Genomic DNA, 16513 nt, shown 5'->3' on the forward strand with positions numbered 1-16513 from the left:
TACAGTTCCTCTGAGCAGGCTGCTCCACCTGGCTCAACACCCACACAGTAAAGAATTTTCCCCCAATACCTAATCTAAACCTACCCTCTCAATTTGATGATGATGTTCTCAAGTCTATCTTCTTATATATCTTCTCCCACCCTAATATATATTTCAAGAACAGGGGAGAAAACATGGAACAGGCATTCCTCTCCGCATAACTCATTTTCCCTTACAGTGCTGCCTTCCATCTCATTTAATGTTATCATGGATCTCATGACAAAAATAAAGACTACAGCAAAACATTCTGAAAAATCACTGTTCTCAAAACAGAGGTGCACCTTAGTATTTCTTCTGTGCAAGCTACTGGAGGCTGTAAACTGAAAGCTCAGCAACAGTTTTTCCTAAAGATGATACGCTACCTGACTGCTCTGGTGTCTAAAAAAGGGACCTGCACAACAGGCCACTTTCTAGTGTCTTACTGAGATCACCCCCCACTTGCAGCTGAACTCTAAAGCTCTTACAGGACAGATGAACCTTGGACGAATTAAGATCACAGAAAGGTGGCTTTCAAGACAACAGGGGTCCAAAACAGCAACAGTCCATAGCATAAAATGGAGCTGACAGTATAACGTAAACAAGGTTAATAGTGTGGATCACAGGGATGATAAGCCCACATTACTGGCACTGATCTGAAACACAAGCAAGTAGATGACCCTGCTTCAACCCAGTGCATTTTAAATCCCAAATGAGACACCATTGTACTATGGACTGCAGCCTGAGCCCAGGAAAATACCCGGGGTGGGGGGGGCAGCTTGCAACCCAAAGCAAGACCTGAAAAGTAACAAGTAGTAGTGTTTACCAGCAAGAAAAGATTTCTGGGAACACCTGGCCAACATCTGTACATAAGCCACAAAAAGAAACTCGCTGATTCTTAAAACTACTGTTTTCCCAGGTTTTGCTGGTTTCCTCTCAAAACTTAGTCGCTCTTGAATATTGAGTCCCAGAAAAATGCATATAACTGAGTATGTGATAAACATGACATAAGTTTAAAAATTCTGGACCATTATCAAAAAGATACTGACACTCGCATGCCACAGACCACTACAACCAAAGATTCCTGAGAGGACACAGAGCTACTCAAACACTGGAAAAGTCCAAACCATAGCAACAGTTTTCATAATACCTTCCTAAGTACCTTACTGGGAAAACAACAACAACAGAAAAAAAACCACACCAAAAAACTCCCACTTCCTTCAGAATAGAAGACCTAAAATGGAAGTAGAAGGGACATGTGACCAACCCATTTAATTAGTACCTTATGAAGGGACACAGAGGCAGTGAGTCTTGTCTGTCTCGAAAGATAAATGGCCCACAGTCAGAACATAAGACATCTCAATGTACTCATACCTGTTTCAACAGGTTCCTAAGTAGGTGTTAATATGACTTCAAAACTAGAGCAATTTACATACGGTAATGCTCGTGCTTGGTGTGGCACTGCTTAACCATTTGCTAAGCCAGAGAACAAACCTATGTTTTCACAAAACATAATTCAGTACGTTTTATATTTAAAAGTCGACATACTTGTATTAAAATTAACACCTGTCATCCTTAAAAGGCAGAAATACATATGGAATTTCCAGGTGAACAAGACAAACACATTTCTCAATGAGCAGGGAAGCTGGTTGATGGGCAACAACAACAATGTCCTTTTCAACATTAGGCATTAGAACAATATGCCATCAATAAGCTTTTTGCAGAAATTTTCAATTCTTTTCTGCTACTTCAGTTGTTTTCACTATGCTCCCTCCTTCTCACCAGCACAGAAAACAATGTTTAACCCAGAATTATTTTTTCAATCAAGTTTCATCACATGACTACATAGATAACACTGGACTTATAATTTTACTCCAATTAAAGTAGTAAGGGCACCTTTCCAATCAGTTGGTCATACTGTTACAAAATCCCCCTCCTAGAAAAGATTCTTGAATACCTACATACAGCTACTACCATTACCTGCAATTTAGAGCCAGGCTTTCCTGACAAAACATGAGGATAAAAATGTAACATTAGGCATTGTTGGGCCACCAGTCTCTCAAGTAACATTATCTTCAAGCTTTCAAAGGAAATATTGCTCCATTACCAAGAACTGGATAAAAATAACATCATCTCAACTAACAACTTTTTTATTCTCCCACGATATGGGATTATTGAGGGTTGTGACAAGTTACACAAATGTGTCCTATGTTTGAAAAGTATCATAGGCATATTTTAACCAGACCTGGAGTTTAGACACAGCAAAAACTTAACACTGATCATATGGCATACCTTTCGCTCTTTCACTTGTGAAAATGTTGAGACTGGCTAACCCTGAGACAATAGAAATAGTGTGGAAAAGAAATAAAAAGTCACCCTTTTCCTTTCAGACTGATTATAGACAAGCCTGAAGAACTAGCAAACCATCTCTCCAGAAACTGTTGCAGGAATATCAAATGGAATAAACAAAAACACTAGAGCAGAAACTTTTTAAAATGGATAGAGTCTCTAAAGAAGGCTGCTCATTTCATAACAGGACTACTGTGCAGTATGTTCCAGCACAAAAAGAAACCAGAGCACGGCATACAAAATACAGAAGGCATCAATAGTTGGAAAAAAGTGATTTCATCCACCAGAGAGGAAAGCTCACTTCTTGGTCATCATTAAGTAGCAATAATTTCCAAGTAAAACAAATTATTTGAAAGGGCCAGAAATATAAATAACTTTTTCTAATCTTCTATTGTTCTATAGTTCCAAAACAATGGACTTTCCTTTTTTATACAGATCTAGCCAGTGACATTTTTCAACTCTGAGATGACACAGCAGCGCAACACACCGTCTAAGTCTGCAGGTGGTCAATTCTACAGTGCAGGGCTCAAGAGTGACATGACAGCATTTCTAGAAAATAAGATTTCTAAGAAGATAAAGTATGTAACCTTGACACATCACACTAAAGAATAATTGGTACAATTTGTATCTGGACCTGGTACCAACACTGTTGGTTGAAGCTCAGTTCCACATCACATTCTGCTTACTGCATACCTCACCAGTTTCATTAGCAGGAAAGCTGCTAACAGAACCTCCATGTAAACTTCTGAGCCACTAGTTTGAGAGCACAGGCCACAGAGTTCTTGATCATTGGTCAGAATCATGCAAGTCTTCTCTTTGTAAGCATGTCAGTGCCACAGCAGTGTTTCTTTGCCTCCAGTGTTCCCCTACCAACTACATTTTAGAAGATTGTTGTCTTCTTCTTCAAGAAGCATCTGTTCTGTTTCCTCCTGAATGAAGCCTGGAGGGGCATGGAGACTAGAGGAGCATAGAGCTTAACTCTCTTTCCAGGTGCTAGTCTTTAGTCTCTAGACTGCTAGTCTCCAATCTTTGTAACACTGGTTGTATTTTAATTAGGAAACACCAATGTATTTTAATTAGGAAAACAAGCCTACCTAAACCTGTTCTTTACCAACATAGTTAGACTGCCTTAAACATCTCCTTCTCACAACCATGAAATAGGCAGGATGTTTGCCCAAAATCACATTCTTCAAACATATCTTCAGCATGTGATTTTCATGAGCGTGCTCACACTGTGGGTACAAATTCTTGAAATTAGGTCATTTTTGTGCACTTTAAAAGTGAGTGGATGTCAAGAAATTCAACACTGAATACGTTTGTGGAATAACTCTGTCAAATATCATCATGCTGATGCAAAAGTTCCTAAAGTTGTCTAGTCTGCACTTAAAAGAAAAAAAAAAAAAAAAGAAAAAAAAGTGCAAAATATATAATAGTTTTGCTCACAAGAAAACAAATGGAAAATTTGCTCTTGATCTGCCAAAGTCAGTATGAAAACTTGCAGCAGTAAAGACCCAAAAATATTCACATACTTCAGTTTCACAATTCCAGGACAACTACATTTTGAACAAGAAGGACCTGTAACATGATCAACCTGTGCCTGTGTTGAAAACTATGTTTATTTAGGTGGAAAGTATTTTGCTTCACAGGATTTCTGACATACAGTAAATAATATAAACCTCCTTACGTAATAGTTTGCGATAGCGTCTTATTCATGTGGTTGCTGTAACTGGAGAATCTGGCAAGAATCTTAGAGCTGGCAGAAAACACACAAGAGGTCAGAAACAGAGCTTCAGTGATCACAGTATAACCATCAGTCAGAAGCTGGAAATGAGAGTGAATAATGCTATCCTGCCATTTAATTCCTACTACAAAAATGATGAATTATGTCATGCAATGACTTACAGAATACTAAGCATTCTACTCAGAACAACAAAACCTCAAGAAAGAAAAACGGTCCCCCTTTCCCTAACTCCCCAATGGATTAGCTCACCCCCAGGGTCGATATTTGCATAACGCATCAATTTTTCTTTGCCCATCTTGTCTAGCACCCGGCACTGACACAATTTAAAGAGTTATCATCTTTTGCCTGAGAACTCATCCTACAGAAAAAAGGCTCACAACAGAAGACTGAGAGACACCAGCACATTCCAGACAGCAGGTGTCCAATCTAAAGGAAGATACCAACAACACTTACTTAGAATTCCACTCTTCAAAGATCAGAATCACATCCCAGGGAAGGGTGAGGGGAAGAGGAGCACAGGAAGGCTTTCACAGTAGTGTAACAATCAACATCCTGGGAAACGAGATCATCATCAAGAGATACAATACTCAAGATCAGTCCCTTAAAGTCTTCTAAAGCAGATAAATCTGAAATAACACCTGTTAACACTCAGAACTTCGCTCATGTCAGTATGACACATTGTCAGGTACCTTTAAACCATTAAAATTACACCAGTAATTACCATAAAACTATCAGGACTGTAATCTGAATTTTTCTATTGAGCAAGATGTGTTTGCTAAAACACATTTTGACTGCTTGTTGGTCTATAACCCTCTATTTCTCTACCAAAAGTATCATTCTTAATTTCACTTTCAACTCAAATAGTTTTGAAAAATCTAACAAGCTGAAATAGAAATTTAAATAGTTTCAAACAGTTGCCCCAGAAAAGAAAAAGCTCTTGCCTTCAACTTAGGTCTAAAGCCAGTATCTATTGAACCTATGTGGCAAACAGTCAGGAAATGCAGTTACACTCGTGTTACCAACACCATAACAAAATCTACCAGATTTTGTCAAAGAGGAAAGTTGCCTTGCATTTGGACGTAAAAACTGAAACACCCACCCCACGGTTTCACTTGACCTTATACTCAAAAGCATCAGAGTCCGTCCTGCAATCAGTCAAGCAGGAAAATGATGTTCAAGCTGTCTACTCAGAAGAGGGCCCTTACACCTGGCCCAACAAGCATCAAGGAGGTCCAGGACCTGTTGTCCTGACAGGGAGGCTGACCAGTCATCAAGTTCTCCTCAGATCTCCTGGGCACTTTCTCAGCTGCCAACCACATACAGAATTTACAGGTTACAGATAACCATAAGCCTTTGCATACCCTTTGATAGTAAACAGTGATGACTATCTCTGTCCACTACCATCTCCATGATTCACCTGCATTTGTTCACTATGCTCTGCCTCTAAAAGGGGGTCTAGTGAAACCAAATGCAAACACGCTGGGATCTGGACTAGCAGCTAATCCAAGCATTTTTAAAGACAAGTCATTCCAACTGTTGCATGTGGTGCCTCCACATCGAGATGCTTTTGTTCATGATTGTTTAGCCCTTCTAGTAAAATTCCCCAGCGGTGTACCAAGGAAAAGATGCGTGGTCGCCACAGCACCACAGCAGAGGAAAAAGTGGTGAGAGCAAAATGGCAGCAGCTTTTTTTTCCCCCCCAGTAGTGGCTGCATAAACCATTTGATAGAATGTACAAAACTATGGCTTAAAAGCTTTTTTACTGTTCATTACTGCCGGCATCACAGGTGGCATTTCTTGGACTAACCATACAATTCATTTTATTGAGAGATGAGGATTCCCATACTCCAGCTGCTCATTCATTCATAGAGCCAATCTCAAATATTTTTAGTGCAATTACAAAGGTAGCCTTGGCAGGCATTCTCACAGACAGTTAAGAAGAGAAAACTTGCAAGACAGCCTCAGCTCTTCATCCAGATCAGGTGAACAAGGGCATTAGAAAGCCATGGAAAAAAACCAACAAAAACTTCTCTTAAAAATATCTTAGTCTACCAACTCTAAACAAATCAAGGAATCCCCTCAGAAGATGAAAGATTACCCAGAGAGTTAACAACAGCAAAGTAAAATAAATTTATCACATCAGGAGTGTTCTTCTCTAGAAAAGTAGGTGGATATTTACTTGCCTTTCAGTAAGGTTTGTACAGATGGAGAGCTAGGAAAACAAGTATTGCCCACAGCTAAAAGGTCTCGGAACATTCTCATTATCCCCACAGGCATTTTCAGTTCAATCTTCTTAAAAGAGCAAGAAATTAATGAGTAACATTTTTCCCAGTTATTGATGTTCTCTTCCTGGCAACTAAAGAAAGCAGCTGAACCAAAGACAATACTGATACTCTGGCATTAAAATCTTTCCCTCTACCACTCCCCGCCTCCTTAAAAGTAAATATGAGGTTCCTCTTTGCTCCCTTGCAAACACTGCCATCAACCTGTAAAAATTCCCTTAGCTGCTCTTGTTGATGAGGATACTACTGCATTTGCCATGTTTGCCAAAGAGATTTGTCATTTGTCCCGAAGAGCTTTCAGATGAGTACCAAGCCCGTAGTCAAGAGGAATGTAATTATCAAATACACAGAAATCTTTTTCAAGCTAATTGCCTTGATCACTTAGAATTAGAAATTAAACAGGCCTAAATGCTTGGAAGCCACAACATCACTGAAGTTATTGCACTCAAGACCAACTTCATTTCTCGTAAATAAGGGTTATTAAGAAGCATTCCACAGTACTCAATAGCCAAGAACTGTTAGTGACAGCTATTTGCTTTGGTTATTTTGTGCTGCTGTCTGCTTACATTACACATGGTATTCCTTCAGAAAACACCGTCCAAAAAGAAAACCTGGTCTCTGAACAAGCAGTCGTTTCTTTCCTCCTGGCCTGCCTTTCATTACTGTTTCCAGTGAGTCATAAAATAAGTATCCAGAGTGAGGCAAAGATGGTGGTACTCCACCACTGTCCTTTCTGTACCTCTCTCCACCCACTTCTCAGAAAAATACAGCTTTGAATGTGCATTCCAAGCCACTTCCAGTCCAGACAGCCACTCCCTGCCAACTGCATGAGGTCATACGAAACAGTACAGGATTTGTAGAGAAATATCTCAAGTCCAAACAGGAGCTGATAAAAACCCAAATAAAGTGGTAAGAGCTAAGTAGAAGTTACTTCAACTTACAGTTACTACTAATAAAATACTATCTGTGAATATTCCTGGATTACAATCTAACATGGCACCGGCATTGTATCTGAGAGAAGCAGAAAACAAACAAAAAAACCCACCACAAAACACGTACATAAAACCAATCCAAACAACAAACCCCAAACCAGTACCTGACCCAATCTGCAAGTGGAAACACCGATACTATAGTAAAACACCCTGACTTCTAGATAAGAACCACAAAAATCAGGTCTCAGACTGCTTCTATTTGAGATAAATATACCCCTAGCCTTCTGTGAGCATGAGATGCCAACAGAATAGAGTATATTCTTACAGTGTTATCTGCACTCCCACAGCTTTTCTATTAGACTATTGTGATTTGGAGACAGGGAAAAAAGTAAAGCAATCCAAACAAACAAAAAAAGGACATGAAAAAGAAAACCTGAAGTATTAAACAATACTTAATAAAACCATTTTTCTTCAAGAATGAGGCATCTGGTCCACACATAATAGAGGAATCCCTCAATTCACAATCTATTTTAATTCCAAATTTCATTTCAGTCTTTCAAAATCTTGAACAATTTAGTTACACTCTGCTTCCCTTTCTCCAACTAGCGAGAATTAATTCCTGTTTCACAAGACTATTGCACATTATTAACTGAAATAAAAAACAACTAAATAACAATAGCACAGTGACAGTGAAAAAAAACCAGTCAAACAACATGCTGGAATACCATTAAATAAATACGAATTATTTCTCTAATAATGCTTCTGATGTATGCTCATTAGCAGACAGTCCTGCAAACAGCTATAAATTGCCATAAATTGAGTACAGAAGTACTCAAAGTTACTGCACGTGGGCAGTCACATCAGATAGTTCAGAAATTCAAACTTCTTAAAATTTTTTATTTCAGTAAGAAATTAGGTGCTCATCAATTTTCATCTTACTTTTTTCTGACACTTAAAAAAACCTCCTTTTGCTTCTAGATCTCATATCTGTTGCTTGGTTAAAAGGACAGCAAGCCTCTGACAATGCTGATGCAATGCAAATCAGCATGTTGTTAACCACATGATTTTAGGTTGCCTTTACGTTGTAGAAAAAAAATTAATACAAACTACAGTGTTTGAATGCAATACTGTACTGTAATAATATAACATGATTATGGAGAAGAGGAGAGGAGTCACAAAGTGTTGCTCTTCAGCTGCCTCCCACCCTGCCTTGGCTGCCATCAACTTTACAATGTTCACCTTTTTAGCTTCTGAGTGACACAGAGTACACCAGCTACCTTCCTCTGTTCTTAGGTCCTCCTCTTCTCCTTAAACATGTAACTTCCAATCTGATATTCTCTCACCATGATGAAAGATTATTAGCCCTCCGGCAGCTCAGAGGGACTGTAATCAATAGCAAAAGCAAAATGCAACAGTATCTAATTCAGATGGAATGCCTCAGTTACACTACTGGCAAAGAAGTCAAATACAGAAAATCTCAGATCAAGGGCATTAATTTCAAACACACTGATGCCTTATAGTTCTTGTTTAATTGTTTCTGTTAAATAAACTCTTCACCAACAAAGCAGCCAAGAGCCCTCATCTAGACTGCACTAGTAGTAATAAAACTCGAAAGGCAATTTACAAAATAACTTCTCAGGAAGGAAAAAAAACCCCTGGAAGCAGACAGTGAACTCAAGCCTTTGCTCTCCCTTGTAGGTCTTAATTATTAAACTCAGAAGTTTGCTCCGCTTCTGGTCATTTAACCTTTACCTCTTATGTGGCCTTAACTACAGGAATCAGGAATTCCCACTCACATATAAGTGAATAGTCTGTATGCCACTAAGCAAACATGGGTTATGGGCTGGATAAGGGTTGAGGGTCTCCAAGCAAACCTTCCACTTGAAAAATAAGTGCTCCAGCTGCCAAGGCAGATACAAGGAAGGCTGTACACCACTACTTGCATTTTGAGCAATACAACTGTTGCTTCATTCTTTACAAAACACACTGGCTACCGCTAGGCATTATTTGAAATATCTCAAGGTTCACCCTGAGACAAGAGTGAAAGCTTCTTTTTTTCTGAGAAGGTGTGGCAAAAACTAAAATGCCCAGCTGCTCAACCTCATCAATATCAAGACAACACTCAGAAGCAGACAAGATCACTAAGAACTTCAGTCAAAGCTGATTTATTTAAAGAGTAAATCCCACAAGTAAGCTAGAGCTACATGAAAATATTAGAGTTGTTACTGCGGAAAATATTTTTGCCTGAGGGTTTCTTTTTTTCAGATCTGGGCATGGAATTCAAGAGAGAATCAGCAGCTCCTCAAGCATTTACACCAAGGCTGATGACAGAAAGAGTCCACAAGTGAAAGATCTGGGGCTCCTTCAAGCTTGGACAGTTACTACAGTGCAACTCTTCTCTCGCTGTTTGCCCAGATTTGCTGCCAAAGACGTTGGATTCAAAGGGAAGGAGTTATTTTGAAACACAGTCAGATCTTACTTAGTACTAGAAACTTCAATCAAGTCTGTATGGAACGAAAATTATTATCTGCTAGTGACTTAGCAGTCTCTGTTAACTTACAGTAGTGATAATTCTCATAAAGCACCTAAAGGACTACAGCATAATCTGTGTGCTCGCCATCCCTTCAAAAACATACTACACATTCTTGGTAAAATTAAAGTCCTGGGATTAAATCCCTTATATTCTGCCAGCAGTGAACTTGTACAAACTCAATACTTCCTCCTCAGTAAAGTCACTACAGTTGAACATGTCTGCCTTGCTATGGAAGAATTACACAGATTTATACAATATTCATCACTCAGCCAGGGAAAATTTTCTGGCTCTTAACCCATATCATCTTTTGAAGAACAAAGGCAGACTTAGGTGTTCAGTAAGCCATGACAAAACATGCTCTCAGCTATGTCAAACAAGTGTTTATGTATTCCTATTCTTCACTTAGTGCATATACGATTTCATGTTTTGAAAATATTTTTTAAAATAGCAACAATAGAACTTCATGCATTCATTTTTATTGCCAACCCTTTTTCCTTCACAGCTTCTACTATGTTCTAATCATACATTCAATTAATTGTCTGAAAGAACATATACAGTCTGTTTATATGCTTATTAAACAGGCAGATTACACACATGCTGCAAGACAAGAATAAGATAAAAGTTACTTCACTATTTTAAACAAAAATCAGGAAAAATCTAATTCAGCAGGATCAAGCGAACGGTAACACACTTGGGAAAACACGATAGACCATATAAACACAAGATGAGAAACAAATTTCAGCAGTAAAACTTCGAGGTGACAATTCAACAAAACTCTACTATATCACAACATCATGAAAAAGCAGATACCATGCAATAATGTATGATACTATCAAATCTCTTGGGGTATACAAAATAATCGCTACTCTTTTTATAAGTATGCCCACTAACACCCTGTTGGAAAAGTTTTCTCCCTTTTGGCAGTGGACTTGCAGAAAGACACTGAACGCCCGGAGAGAAGTCCAAGCAATCCAGGGAAAAGTACTACAGATCAGTTAAATAGGTGGATGCATGGAGAAATACACAAGAATTGAATTCTCAGTACGCAAGGGATATACATGCTACAATTTAAATTTGTAAAAGGTTTCAGTTCAGAGGAAGGGAGTAACTGTTTTTCATGTGCACTGATAAGCCAGGAGGCAATATTGCACCAGACATATACAATTTAGACAATGGGGAGTGATGCCTTTCTAGGCTTTAGAATTAAGGGTTAGAGACAGTTAAGGGATAAAGGGATTTTTATCTTGGTGTCTAATAAGGATTTTTATGGTGCAATAATTCGCCAAGGTGGAATATGCCAAAATGTACATACACGGCAGATCAGGTATACAATTTCATAGACTTTGTAAATTAGCCTATTTAACAATGATGCTCCAAGAAGACGTTTAAATGAACAGTGTGACATTTTCTTATCTCAAAGACTTTTTCCCCAGATGGGCTTAATTTTAGTTTACAGGATGTGTTTTAGAGGGGGTCTTGGTTTTTCAAGATAGCGTAAGGTTATTCAGCCTCCAACTGTATGGCCTTTAGGATGTTTGGCATTCTTTCTTAACTGAATACCAGGAGTATGCTGATATTAGACTTAATTACAAGTCTGCATGTTAGGAGCATTGAGAATATTTAGAAGTATATAAAAAGAAATGTAAAAAAATCATCATGGCATCAGGAGAACCCGTCCAGTGCTAAGAATAATGCAACAATACAGCTACAGAGTTGTTGTCATGAAGTCTTTGAGAACGTTAGATACACACATCAGAGGTTGGTTGTTTTGTTCAGGGAGGAATGGACTTTCTTTGGTATTTTAGTTGGTTGTTTTGTCTAGTGAAACTATATAGGCACTAAGAAACCAAGACAAGAGGTAAGATGCATCCAAATTATTCCCCGTACCGAAGGTCACATCTTTTTTTAAGGCATCAGCAGTTTCAAGATCAATTATTCTCACCTCTTTGCTTCCTCCAGATGACAAAGGTATTCATAGGCTACATTCTGGCGTCGTCTTTCATCCATTTCCTCTGCTGTTAATCTCTCATTATCCAAGACAGCTGAAAATAAACAAAACACAGAACTCAGATGGTTGAAGATCAAATGTAACAGAACAGGCACATCAAAAATCAGATCCAACCTTTCTCACAGAAACTCATCACAGTATTTTGATTCAGAAAACTAAGGATCTGATGACTTGTTCTTTACTAGCAACAGAAGATGCTCTGTTTCCTTACCCTTCTCACATAAATTTGCCAGCTTCCTTCTTCCTTATTTCTCAAATTGATCGCATTCATCATACAACTTCTTAGAAACAATCCTGTATTTTCTTATTTTCTTTTAGCTTTGCCTTTGTCTTCCTCAAAAGCATATCAGTGACCACTTGTCCCCTCACCTATCCTCTGATTTTGATAGCAAAAGATTAAGGAAGGAAACAAATACATATTCACATCATATAATCTCTTCTATATCTTTATAGTGCACCTCTAAAACAAGGTGGAAATGCTACTCACACTCCCTATATGGAAGGGAATCATTCAGATTCACAACCTGCATGCTGTCTTCGGATCACGCTGAAGACCTACATAGGGGTAATATGCCAAAATCTTCCAGATTCTGTGTGTTCAAAGACTCAGTGAAAAAAAGTCTTCTCTTCCCATACTTACAGCTAAATACATCTCATGTCAAAAAAAGAAGAAAAACCCACAGCTTTTTTAGGTTTTATGGACCAATTTGACAACTAGGAAATGTCTCATACTGTTATTAAACAAAGGTTAGCTTATACCTAAAATGCCTTTAACAATCTGCCGCGTGCTTGTGAGACGCCAGTAGGAACACTGCATCTAGGTCTGGCGTGCTCAGCACAAAACCTGCTAGAGCACGTCCAGAGAAGGGCAACAAAGATGCTCCGGGGGCTGGAACACCTCTCCCACAAAGGCAGGCTGAAACAGCTGGAACTGTTCAGCCTGGAGAAGAGAAGGCTCCAGGGATATCTCACTGTGGCCTTTCAGTACTTAAAAAGTGGCTTATAGAAAGAAGAGGGAGATTCTGATGGGACAAGGGGAAACAGTTTTAAACTAGAAGTAGTGAGATTTAGACCAGGTGACAGGAAGAAATTCTTGAACCAAGAAGATAGTAAGGCACTGGCATGGGTTGCCCAGAGAAGCTGGGGCGGACCCATCCCTGGAAGTGCTAAAGGCCAGGTCGGAGGGACTGCCGCTTACAAGATCATCCCTCCACAGCACCACGTTTTCCACCGCCGTTGATAATTTTTGACGCGGTATTGTAGCACAGGCGAGCCCCTGCGTGGGACACCAAGATCCAAAGCCTCCCCCTCCACGGCAAGCCTATGACAAGGCAGTGAATGCGTCCGATGGGAGCGGTGTTTCGCCCGGCAAATCGGGTGTGGTCGCCAAAATCGGCGGGAAGGCGGAAGGCAGGGTCGCCCCCGCCCCGCCCGCGGCGGACATTTTGGGCGAGGCGCGGGGCCCGCCTGCGGCAGACGACGGCCGCACAGCCTTGGGACGCCGCGTCACTGCCCATCCACTGCCTTTTCCCAGCACTTATGTCCAGCACTCAGGAGGACCGTCGAGCTTCGACGAGCTCCTGCGCGGCACCGCGTCCACCTCGCGGGAGGCGCGGCTCGCCGGGGCCCGCGAGGAGAGCCGGCGGGGCGCATCGCGCCCGCGGGGTACTCCGGAGCCCGGACCCCGCTGTTCCCCCCCATGCCTGCGACGGCCCAGCCTCCCCTCCCAGCGCTGGACCCTGGAAGGCACGGGCAGCTCGGGCTGGGCGTCGCTTGGCGGCCACGCGGATTTCTGAAGCCTCGGTACTCACAGCCATAGTGGGGCCGGGACACGGCCAGCCCGTCCACGTCCTCCGCCGCCATGGCGCTGCGCTGGGCCGGGGCTAGCGGGAGCTGGGCGCGGCTGTTCCTCTTCCTGCCGCGCCGGGTGTGGCGGGGGAGGAGTCGCCCCTCCGCTCTCTCTCTCCCTCTCCCCGCCCCGGCCGCACCCTGGCCGCCCCCTCCACCTTCGGCCGCCGCTGGAGAGAAATTACGAGTAGCGCAGCTCCGCTCCGCCGGACCCAGCTCCTAGTCTAGCTCGGCTCGTCCCGTAGACCTGAAGGACGCGGCTTGGCCGCCCTGTCTCTCCCCGGGGTCCCCGCATCCGTGCCCTTCCATCTAAACAGCTCTGCTTACCAAACCGTGGTAACTCTCCTGAAATGTCAGCCACAAGTTGAAGCCAGGTGCCCCAAAACAATAACAACATCCAGCAGCACAGGAGAATCACACCCTGAAAGTTTCCTGCCTCTTAGTATATATTACTGTTGCTTTGGCTATTTCTTCTTCAAGGCATTCTGACAATGCCGGCCACATGTACACTTTTGAATTGGTCTCATGAATTTCACTGCCAGGGCATAAATTTACTACCGAAGCACAAATTAAGTAATTTGGAAGACCAATAGCCTCTGTTAGGAAAAGCATCACCAGCAGGTAAGGGAGTCAATCATTTTCATCTTCCAGCAGTAGATTCAGTTTCAGCTTCCCCAGTACAAGAAAGACATGGACATAATGGAACAAGTAAAGTCAAATTGATTAAGGGCTTTGAGCATCTGACAAATGAGGAGAGCATGAGAGAATATGCCAAGAAGCTGTGGGCAATGGACTGAAAAACATCAAAGTCCCGCTTGAACAAAATAAGAAATATTTGTATTCTGAAGGTGATCCAACACTGGAACAAGTTCCCTGGAGAAGTTGTGGAGTCTCTGTCCTTGGAGATAGTTCAAGCCTAACTAGGCATAGTCCTGGGCAAACCTGCTCGAGTTCACCTGGCATTGAGGACACAAGTTGGACTACAGACTTCCAAAGAGACTAGGTCACTTCCAAACCCAATGATTCCATGAGCCCATCAAAAAGTGTACTTATTATATATACATAGGTAACTTGCAATAGGAGAAGAAGACACAGTCTCAAGCTGTGCCAGGACAGGTTTAGGTTGGACATTAGGAAGAATTTCTTCACAGGAAGGGTGATTAGATGTTGGAATAGGCTGCCCAGGAACTCAGTGGAAACGTCATCCCTGGAAGTGTTTAAGGAAAGACTGGACGTGGCACTTAGTGCTTTGGTCTAGTTGACAAGGTGGTGTTCAGTCATTGGTTGGACTCAACAATCTTAGAGAATCTAACTGATTACAGGAAGACATAATTCAGTGGTTACAGAAATAACTACATTGGAGAATGCCAGACATAAATTACAAAACAAAAGGTTTTATAATGCAGTTAGAGTTCTAATTATCAACACTTCATTACTTCACATGTGGCCACTTGGAAGTTATGCAATGAGAAGACTTTTAAAATTATGTTTATATGTAGACTGAGGAGTGCAGAACTAATTTTGTTCCCCCTAAAAATCTCGTAACATTTTTTGCAGTGCCACAATCCTCTCTCAAAACCATCTCATTCTGATAAGAAAAATAAAACACAATTATTGCCTATCATCAAAGAACCTATCTGAACCTCTTCAAGGTTGCATTCAATGGTGCCTATAACAGCTCCCCTGATTAAAGGTTTCTGGTCTTTGTTATTGACTGTGAAATATTTTTGTTAGGAGTTGTGTATCTATGTGTCTAATTTATTGCCTTTCCTGTTTCTTGTCTTTTTTATCTCAGTGTTGAATGAGCACTAGTCAGATGGCTTTGCAAATACTATAGAAATACCTATTTTTATCTCATTCCAAAATCTGAGCAATCAACTCTGTACAAAAAACTCTTTTAAGTTTTTTGCCTTAGTGACTAATCACAAGGCTTCCTAGAGAACCAAAATCCTTCAAATAAACTACTGTTATCTCTTCTTTTGCAGGGGTTTCCAGACCAAATGTATACTGTGATATTTATGTCAAGGATGCATAACAAATGCCTAGCCAAACTCCTTAGTCTTTATTATGATGCTAGAAGTTTTGTCAATAGAAAGAAGATAGTTTTATTATACTCATACATGATAAACAATAATGTTGGGGCTCCTGAGTTACACATAAAGCTGTATAGCTATAGATAATACATGCCCATATTCTTCCTACATTTTAGACCCTATTGTGGCAAGCTGAACCAAATACATATTAGATGACCCTTAACACTTCCAAATTTCTTCTAAATGAAGAACAGTAAAAATGCACATAGAGAAAAACACTGTCAAAAATAAGGGGGAACATGAAAAAGAAGGTGCTGAAGACCACTTTATTAAGTAACTTCATAGTTTTCAAACTAGAAACTAGTTTTGATTAAAAGACCACCCGGATTACGATAGGAAGTGAAGAAAAGCAATACATAAAAAATGGAGAAAGGTAAAACTGGCACTGATAAAACACTGACAGATAACATGAGAAACCGATAAAGAAAGCTAGTGAGGCATACCGAAACCAAGTCTACCAAGAACGCTGCGCATTTGCTCTTGTGCTGGATGGGATCTCCCGGACCGGCACTTGCCATCACAGCCACCCGTTACTGCCCTGCCCTCCTCCTACCGCGAGCTAAGGCCAACGCGCCTCTGGAGCGGTCGGGACGCGAGCAGGAGCTACGGCACCCCTCACGCCCCGCTCCGCTAAGCCGTTCCCGCTGCCTCTTCCGGCGTGCCCGCCCTCGCGCGGCCCCCACTGCTGTGCCCCCGCCCCTGGCCATTCGTG

At 41.0% G+C, this 16513-nt stretch overlaps 1 protein-coding gene across 1 annotated transcript in view; it reads right to left on the reverse strand.

The window, feature by feature from the left end:
• IQGAP1 (IQ motif containing GTPase activating protein 1) overlaps positions 1-13830 on the reverse strand; it is a 53850-nt gene extending 40020 nt beyond the window's left edge. Inside the window, exons 1-2 of the mRNA XM_063413039.1 lie at positions 13672-13830; positions 11795-11894 (exon numbers count right to left, since the gene is read on the reverse strand). Coding sequence (XP_063269109.1) covers positions 11795-11894; positions 13672-13723 — 152 coding nt within the window. The 5' untranslated portion in view covers positions 13724-13830. The remainder of the gene's footprint in view (positions 1-11794; positions 11895-13671) is intronic.
• Between the last annotated feature and the right edge of the window lie 2683 nt (positions 13831-16513).

The sequence above is a fragment of the Prinia subflava genome, chromosome 15 (genome assembly GCF_021018805.1).
Source record: "Prinia subflava isolate CZ2003 ecotype Zambia chromosome 15, Cam_Psub_1.2, whole genome shotgun sequence".
NCBI lineage: Eukaryota > Metazoa > Chordata > Aves > Passeriformes > Cisticolidae > Prinia > Prinia subflava.